The 9,166-nt window shown below is 54.8% G+C and overlaps 1 protein-coding gene across 1 annotated transcript in view; it reads left to right on the top strand.

Annotated features, from left to right (window-relative positions):
* Positions 1-266, top strand: part of LOC309550583 (uncharacterized protein) — a gene marked incomplete at both ends in the record, with an annotated part of 30,521 nt that extends 30,255 nt beyond the window's left edge. Inside the window, one exon of the mRNA XM_082250928.1 lies at positions 213-266. Within this exon, the coding sequence (XP_082107054.1) occupies positions 213-266 (54 nt within the window). The remainder of the gene's footprint in view (positions 1-212) is intronic.
* Between the last annotated feature and the right edge of the window lie 8,900 nt (positions 267-9,166).

The raw sequence follows: 9,166 nt of genomic DNA on the forward strand, positions 1-9,166 counted from the left end.
AACCCTCTCCTCCCAAAAAAGCATTGTGAAAAAACTTAAAAACAAATTAAATTGTAAAAAGATAAATACATAAAAAATTAAAAACTGACAAGAACTGACACCATCCACTGCTCTTCTGGCACTGTTCACTGCCCTACTGACACCTTCTACTACCCACCGCAGTACACTCCGCACTGTACATTCCCTATTTTTTTTTATAAATCTTTATTTAGTTTAACAGAAATACAAAAAATGAACAAGAACAACAAAAATGTGGGGAGGGGTAACGGCCAAACAGTGCCATACCACAGGGGGCATATAAGTGCATCGTGGTACATGTAACAGTAAGAAAGGAGCAACACATATCAACACACAATAGTGCAATATACCAGCAGTCAACGAAAATAAAGTAAGGGGCGGCCTGCCGGGTACTATGCGCTTCAGGCAGCTCCGAATGCCGTGAGTCCCAAGGGATGTCAACACCACCCAAGGGGGCTCCAGGTCGGGGCTCACCACAGGGGGAGGGGGGCGACAGCCTCCAACAGACCTCCCCAGGTGCGGCATACCCAACCAGCGCCCCCAGGCGCCCCCGACCACCACGAACGGGCAGAGGGGCGCACCCAGGAACTGAGGGGACACACACGGAAGAGCCGCACTACTCTCAGACCAGCTCCACATGCGGAGGGGCCCAGGAAGAGGAAAAAATAACATGACTAACACCGGCAGGCCTCCCAATACATTCACAAAGTAGCCCACTCGAGGTAGGCCTGGGAGCATGTAGGGAGGGAAAGCAAGTCAAAAAGGCCAATGAAGGGGGGTACCAAGAGGAAGAGACAAAAAAGAGCAGAGAGGAAGAGAGAGGGGTCAGTGGGAAGACTGGGTTAGGGGAAGGAGAAAGGGGGAAAAAGAAGGTCGTACCTGCTGGTATCTGGAGCACAGTTGGGCCTCGCCTCTGCGGGGTCCTCCCGTCCACCTATATTCGAGGACAACGCACTGGAAGGGGTTCAAGGGTCGGGCCGGGGAAGGGCTGCAAGGGATTGGTCAGCCAGCACTAGCAGGGCATGGTCAAGGCTCAAGGGGACCGCAGCCGGATCATCAAAGTGATCAGTTTACGGTCTCCACCTCACATCGTTCCGCTCCCTTGTCCCCCGACATCTAGCGACCCAGTCCTCCACATCTTTGATAGTGTCCACCATCCTCCGTCCTGCCAGGGACCTGCGGCCGCTTCCAATAAATCGGGATCAATCTCCTCGCAGCATTAAGAAGATGAGGTAGCTGGCTACGTCGATAGCGGCTGAACGGCATGCAGGGCACATGCAGGAGAAAGTGGAGGGGGCTAAAAGGCACATCCAAGTCCAGGATAGTGTTGACCTGTTCTCGGATATCGTGCCAAAATGGGGCGATCAGCGGGCAGTACCACCACAAGTGAAGCAGTGTACCGACACTGCCACAGTTGCGCCAACATGCAGAGGAGGCCGAGGGATAGATGCGGGCTAGGTCCGCTGGTACCCGGTACCAGCGTGTCAGGAGCTTATAATTTGTTTATTGCATCTTAGAGTCAGCTGAGCTCGAGTGAGTCAGTTGGTAGAGACACGAAAGCTGGGCATCAGTAAGCTGCATTCCCAGGTCCCGCTCCCACAGCCGAGTACATATGGGGGCGGAAGCGGAGGATGCAGCACCCAGTAGTTGATACAGTTCAGAGACCATATGAGGAATGGGATTGTCTCGAATGAACAGATGTTCAAAGGGCTTAAGGGAGGTCTGGGGGCGGATTGCCTGGCCATGAACAGCAAAGAAGTGGTGGAGCTGCCTATACTTCCAAAAGTTCATAGGGGACCCGCCGTGGCGTGCCCTCAAGACAGCGTAAGGCAGAAGCTTACCGCGCTCCATCGGTTTCCCGCAGCTGGCGTTGCCATCGTCCACCCATGGGTCAAAGAAGGCCATCTGTTCCCCAGGGGGGAACAAAAGGTAGCCAACTGGGACACAGGGGGTGCCAGATCCAGAAGGTTATTCACCCACACTGACAATGCGTGGACCGTGAGGGGAGAAACGTTATCTGACAACCCCCTGTATTACCGAGAAAGCCAAGGCGCATAGGAAAGATTCCTGCCCGCCATAAACTTTTCAAGAGGGACCCAGAGTTTAGAGTGGGTATGGAAGCGCCAGTTGAGGATGCATTGGAGGACAATAGCACGGTAATATCGCTGAACATCCGGAAGGCCGAGGCCCCCCAAGTGTTTAGGGCGCTTCAGGGTTGCCAGGGCTATGCGGGGGCGTTTACCATTCCAGACAAAGCCCGTAATCAGGCCGTCTAGAAGGCGGAAGAAGCTGCGAGGCAGAGGGATGGGTAGCATCTGGAGGTAGAACAACACCCTGGGGAGAACATTCATCTTGATAATGCTAACCCTACCCAACCAGGTAAAGGCCATCTTGGTCCAATGCAGTAGGTCTTGTTTGATGTCTGTCAAGAGGCGGGTATAGTTAGCTGTATAAAGCGCGTCAAAATGGGCCGTAAGCTGAATGCCGAGGTAAGTCAGGGAAGAGTCAGTCCACTTGAAAGGGAAGGCGGCCCGCAGGGAACCAGACAAGGGTGTCTGCACAAAGACCGGGAGAATTTTGGATTTGCCAAGATTGATCTTAAAATTGGGAGACGTGGCTAAATCGCTAAAGCTCTCGCATCAGGACCGGCAAAGAAAGCAGAGGGTCGGTAAGGTGGAACAGGATGTCGTCAGCATATGCCAAGAGCTTGTGTTCCATCGTTCTGACTCGCACACCTCTGATATCACCATTCGCCCTAACCTTAGCCAAGAAGGGCTCCAGGACCTGGGCGAAAAGTAGGGGTGAAAGAGGGCATCCCTGTCTTGTACTGTTCCGGATCCAGAACCCGGCGGAGAGACATCCATTGACACGGACCCGAGCACTAGGGTCTCTGTACAGCGCCACAATCCAGACCAGTATGTGCGGACCCAATCCCAGCGACTCCAACACACCCCGCAAGTAGGTCCATTCCACCCGATCAAACGCCTTTTCGGCGTCGGTCGAGAGGATCAGGTAAGGCGCGAGTCAGAACGGGTGGCGGACCAATGGATTAACTGGATCGCCCGAATGGCATTATCCCTAGCCTCTCTGCCTGTAACGAATCCAGTCTGATCAAGATGGATGACCTGGGGCATAAGGTGCTTCAGGCAGTTTGCCAGAAGCTTAGCCAGTATTTTGATATCCACATTAAGCAATGAAATTGGGCGGTAGCTTTGTGGAGCTTTGGGATCTTTGTTGGCCTTTGGAATCACCGTAATATAATTAAGGCTTCCGAGGGTATCTCCCTGTCTGCGGCCAGCGAGTTAAAATAAACACACATGGGTTGTTGTAAAAGAGGGAGGAACATTTTGTAGTAGGCCTTTGTGTAACCGTCAGGGCCAGGGCTTTTGCCATTGGGCAAGGAGAGTATCGTGCGTTCTAGTTCGTCCAGCGTAATGGGAGCGTCGAGGTCAAGGCGCTGGTCCGCGGACAGGGAGGGGAAGACATGGTCAGAAAGGTAGTCTTTGATGGCCTCCAATTTAGTGGTTCGGGAGTCCGCCGTGGCAGAACCTAGGCTCGCATAGTAGTCGCGAAACTGGGCAGCGATCTCCGAAGGCTTAAAAACCGAGCTGCCAGAAGGGGAGCGCAGCTTGTGCACACACATCTGGGCGCGTTTCCGACGTAGGGCCCGGGCAAGCATACGGCCACATTTGTATCCCTGTTCATAAAACTTGTGAGATACGTGACGCAGGCGGGCCCAGGTATGTCTGTCCAAAAGGCGAGTAAAGAGGAGGCGCAGTTCAACCAGTTTAGTCAGGTCGTCAGGGGTGCCATTTTGTTCGTGTGAGAGTTCGGCCTGTTGTAGTGAGGATAGCATTTGGCGAAAATCCGCCTGACGCTCCTTTTTAAGCTTAGCCCCTAAGGAAATGAGCTCACCCCTCACCATGAGCTTCCCATATCAGTCCCCCACTCAGGTCCTCAGACGTATTCTCCGCAAAATAACACCGCAAGACCTCCGAGACCCTGGAGACCACCTGCAAATCGTCCAGCAGATTTTCATTCAGCCTCCAGGTCCAAGATCGAGAGTTGCCCGGGGGTAAGGCTAGCTCCATCACGACCGGAGCATGTCCGATATCGTGATGTTACCCACGGGCGACCGCAGGAGGAACTCCAGGGTAGGATGATCAACATAAATTACATCAATCCTCGTATACACCTCCTGTAGAGGAGAGAAATAGCTAAAGTCCTTTTCCTGAGGATGCAGTACACGCCAGGAGTCTACAAGGAGGTGCGACTGGAGAGTCTTGCGGTAATGTTTTAGGAAGGAGAACGAGTGGGAGGAGTGACCGTGTGAGGTGTCCAGGTGAGGATCCGAGCAAACGTTGAAATTGCTGCCCACGATCAGGGAGCCTTACCTGAACGAAGCCAGGCGCTCAAGCATCGCGTCAATAAAAGTAAGCTGAGCTGTGTTAGGTGCATAAACAGAAGCAAACGTGTATTTCTCTTACGTCCTCCGACAGTCGCCGCCTCTTCATATTCGTCACATATGGGGTATTAGACTTTGCTCCGAAGGAGTAGCTAGGCAACAGAATATGTTAACATTAAAGCTTTTAACATATCCCACCCTCAAGGGGCGGTCCCCTCAGTCAATACCCTCCTACTTCCTGCAACCATATCTCAGTTTCAATGTCTAGCTTGTCAGGAGTGGCTGGCTCTCTCTGTGCTGGGGCTTTGTGCCCCAGACTCTTTCTTCTTTTTTGATTTTTTGTTTGAGTTTTCTCTCTACCTTTACTTAGCTGTTCTTTTTGTCAGCGTTAGTTAGTTCTTCGGATGAAGAGGATCATGCGGGCTGGGTCTCGGGCTGATCCCCCTGGTCGCAGGTCGTGGGTCAGTGGCTTCCCAGCCTGCCATCGAGCGTTCAGCCAGGTAACGCTCCTGGCACAGTGAACGACCCATCCCTGTTCGGTGCAGGGATGATTGGTGAGGTGGCTACCTCACTGGACGCTGTGCGGTTTCTTAACCCCCATTCTGTGCGTCTTGTATGCGACTCTCCCTGCCTCATGTGCAGCGGCTTGTTCGCCTGTGCGGGTCCCCCACGCCATTGTGAGGTAAGTGTATCTATGTGGGGACCTGTCTGTCTGGGGGGGTGTCAGTCTGGGACTGTGTAACCTGCCTCTGTTCACACTGTTTGTCTCCCTATCACTTGGCTGCATGCTGTGGGCTGCAAGGGGGGGGGGGGGGAGCTGTGTGTGTGTGACACTGTGTGTGTCAGCCTTGTCAGTGTGAGAAGCTGTGTGCTGTGGGGCATGTTTTTGGCATGTTTGGGCACTATACAGCGATCGCTGCGGCGATCTGACATGTTTTTTTATAATGACATGTGTACATTACTGTACTGTGGAGCGGCGGTTTCGGCGCCAAACGGCGCCATTTTGCCTACACTCGCTCCGGCCGCATGTTCTACATGCATGGCGGCCATTTTCTTGTAGCCTCCCATAGGCTTTCATAGAGCGCCCTGGCAGCATCACTTCCTCTTCTCCAGGAACACCGATCGAGGCAGCAGCAGCGGCGAGGGTCTCCTCAGGTTATATCCTTCCTATCCATTGCCTGTGTCAGTTTTATTGTCCCTGTGGGGGTCTCATTGTGCTTGTGTGTGGTGCGGTGGGCTGCGCTCGCCGCGCTTGTTAAAGGGGCAGTTAACCCTTTCTTATCCGGCATTTGTAATAGGGGCAATGGATTCTCAGGAGGGCAAATTTCCTACCGCCTTGGTGGAAAGCCAGGGGACCGCTGTTTCCCCCCCAGGGGGGGATTTAGCCACTATTGTGGCTGGCCTTGCTGCTCAGGTGCAGATGCTGGTGGCTGCTCAATCTACTAAAAGACCCAGAGTTTCTCTTCCTCTGATTCTGAGGGTGAAGGTGATGGGGCTGTTATGGCGGGGGCCTCCTTATCGGGGTCCCGCTCCTCCCTGGATCTAGTGGGGTCCGAGGTGGAGGCTGAAGTTGAAGGGGTTGATAATTCTCCCCCTGGCTCGCCTGAAGAGCTTGCAATCATGGATGAATTGATTGCTTCCATAAAACAAACGCTGCGTTTGCAGGATGAAGTGTGTCCCCCCGCTGCCTTGGCGGCTTATGGGACGCAGAGAAAACGCAGGACGCCGCAGGTTTTTCCCTGCAATGATGATTTTCAGCGCGCTGTTAAGGAACAATGGCGCAATCTGCGCAAACCTTTTGCTGTACCAAGTAGGTTCAAGCTGCGTTATCCTTTCTCGCCTTCCACTGATGAAAGGTGGTGTGTGCCACCCCCAGTGGATCACGCAATTGCGGTTTTAAACAAATCCACTGCGATTCCTGCAGAGGATTCCCCTGTGTTCCGTGATGCCACGGATAGGAGATTGGAGTCTCTTGCCCGTCATACTTATTCTGTTACGGGTTCTATGCTTAAGGCTCTGTTTGCCTCTCTCATGGCGGCCCAGGCGGTCGCAAGTTGGACGCAGATGCTTAGGCGCGTCCTAGTGGCCGATTCGGCCTCGCCGGCGACCCTGGATATGGTGGATCAAATCCACCAGGGTGTCATGTATCTGTGTGATGCGGACTTGGACCTAGTCCCGTTGGCTGCACGTGTGCACAGCGTGGCGGTGTTGTCTCGCCGCCTGGTTTGGTTGAAATGTTGGTCGGTGGACCAGTCTTCACGTAAGACCTTAGCCAATCTGCCTTATGATGGGTCTCGCCTTTTTGGGGAGTCCTTGGATGTGTTGATTAAGGGGATCACCGGAGGTAAGAGCACTCTCTTGCCCCATTTCCCCAAGGCTAAGGGGGCTTCTGGGAAGAAGCATGCTAATTTTCGGCCCCCTCAGGGGTCCTTTCGTGCCTTTCGGTCGCACTACAAGGGCAAACCGTTCAAAGGTCAAGGCCCTCAGAAGAAGCCCTGGTCTGGAAAACAGAAGTCCGGTCAATCCAGATCCGCAGCCCATAACAGTGCGGCCTGAAGGGGCGCCCTCACCCAGTTTTGGGGTGGGGGGACGCTTGCTCGGTTTTCTTCAGCCCTGGTTGGCCCGCGTGCGGGACAGATGGGTTCAGGAGATCGTTCGATCTGGTTACAAGATCGAGTTTCTCTCTCGGCCGGAGAGCAGATTTTTTCCCTTAAATCTTCAACTGTCTCCAGAGCGTTTACGGGACCTGCACCTGGCGGTGCGGGACCTGAGGGCTCAGGGAGTGGTAGTTCCGGTGCCTCATCGGGACAGATTTCGGGGGTTTTATTCCAATCTGTTCACCGTGCCCAGAAAGGAGGGCAAGGTTCGTCCAATTCTGGACTTGAAGGCTCTGAACCGCTCTGTGCGGGTTCGCAAGTTCCGCATGGAATCCCTGCGGTCGGTGGTGGCTGCCCTGGTTCCGGGGGAATTCATGGCCTCCATCGATTTGAAGGATGCATATCTTCACATCCCCATTTTCGAGAGTCACCAGAGGTACCTTCGATTTGCCATTGCGGAGGATCACTACCAGTTCGTGGCGTTGCTTTTTGGTCTCTCCTCGGCTCCGCGGGTCTTCACCAAGGTGCTTGCACCGGTTCTGGCATTATTGAGGGCCCAGGGCATTTCTGTCCTGGGGTATCTGGACGACATTCTGGTTCGGTCTGCGACCAGCCAGGGTCTGGAGAAGGACCTGTCTGTCACGATGCAAACTCTGCAGGAGTTTGGTTGGACGATAAATTTTCCAAAGTCGACACTGAGTCCGTCGGTTCGTCTTCCCTACCTGGGAATGATTCTGGACTCGGTGCAGGCGAAGGTCTTCCTGCCGGAAGACAAACTCAGAACTCTTCAGGAGGATGTCAGGTCCCTCAGAGATGTTCCGCACTCGTCTCTGCGGACGTGCATGAGATGTCTGGGATTGATGGTCTCGGCCTTCGAGGCGATTCCCTTCGCCCAGTTTCACACGCGGGGTCTCCAAGCGGAGATCCTGTCCATGTGGGACGGGCGACCTCAATCTCTGGATCTTCAAATCTCGTTGAATCATCGCACCAGAAGAGACCTTCTGTGGTGGCTCCAGTCCCCGATGGTGTCCGGGGGCAAGTCGTTTCGTCCTATCTCGTGGACGGTGATCACCACGGATGCCAGCATGTCGGGCTGGGGTGGTGTTCTGGGCGTTCTGTCCGCCCAGGGAACTTGGTCGGAGGGGGAGTCTTCCCTTCCGATCAACATTCTGGAATTGCATGCGATAAATCTCTGTCTTCATCGCTGGACGGACCGGCTGCAGGGCTGCCCGGTTCGGGTGCAGACGGACAATGCCACGGCGGTGGCCTACATCAACCACCAAGGGGGCACCAGGAGTGCCCGAGCGGCTCGAGAAGTGGCCGACATTCTGTCTTGGGCCGAGACTCATGTCCCGGCGATAACGGCGGTTCACATTCCGGGGGTGGAGAACTGGCAGGCGGACTATCTGAGTCGCCAGACCCTGGATCAGGGGGAATGGTCTCTCCACCCGGCTGTCTTCCAGATGTTGTGCGCGAAGTGGGGTCTTCCAGATGTGGACCTGTTCGCGTCTCGTCTCAACAACAAGGTGAGAAGGTTCGTGGCAAGGACGCGCGACCCTCGGGCAGACGCGTCGGACGCGTTAGTGGCCCCGTGGCATCAGTACAGGCTGATGTACGCGTTTCCACCGATTCAGTTGCTGTCCAGGTTCCTTCGCGGGTTACACTCGGAACGCAGCACAGTGATTCTTGTGGCACCGGACTGGCCTCGCCGGTCCTGGTACGCAGACCTCGTGAATCTGGCGGTCGACGCCCAGTGGCGGAGGCCAGGGGGGGGGACCGGCTAGGACAAGGGCCGCAATCAAAATCCAAGAGGGGGGGCAGGGGAAGGGATTTAAGGGGCCATCCGGTCCGTCAATCAGGGATCCTCACCCGGGGCTGTGGATGGCGGCACACCTGAGGAGCGCGAGCAGTTCTGGTTGCGGTGCCGATTCACAGGGGAATCAGAGATGGTTCTCCAGTCAGGAAAGTCCACAGCGTCCAGGTCCAGGGCGGCAAGGAACTCAGGGAGATCATCTTTGGTGCGGAGGGTAGCTGAAACCCCATTCCTAGAGGCCTGGAGGTAGAAGGGGAAACCCCAGCGATAGAGCAGGTCAGCAGCATTAAGGGATTCCAGGAGGGGGCGCAGGGCCTCTGCGCTGCATCAGCG

This window comes from Pelophylax lessonae, assembly GCF_965119305.1.
Source record: "Pelophylax lessonae genome assembly, chromosome: 3".
NCBI classification, from domain to species: Eukaryota; Metazoa; Chordata; class Amphibia; order Anura; family Ranidae; genus Pelophylax; species Pelophylax lessonae.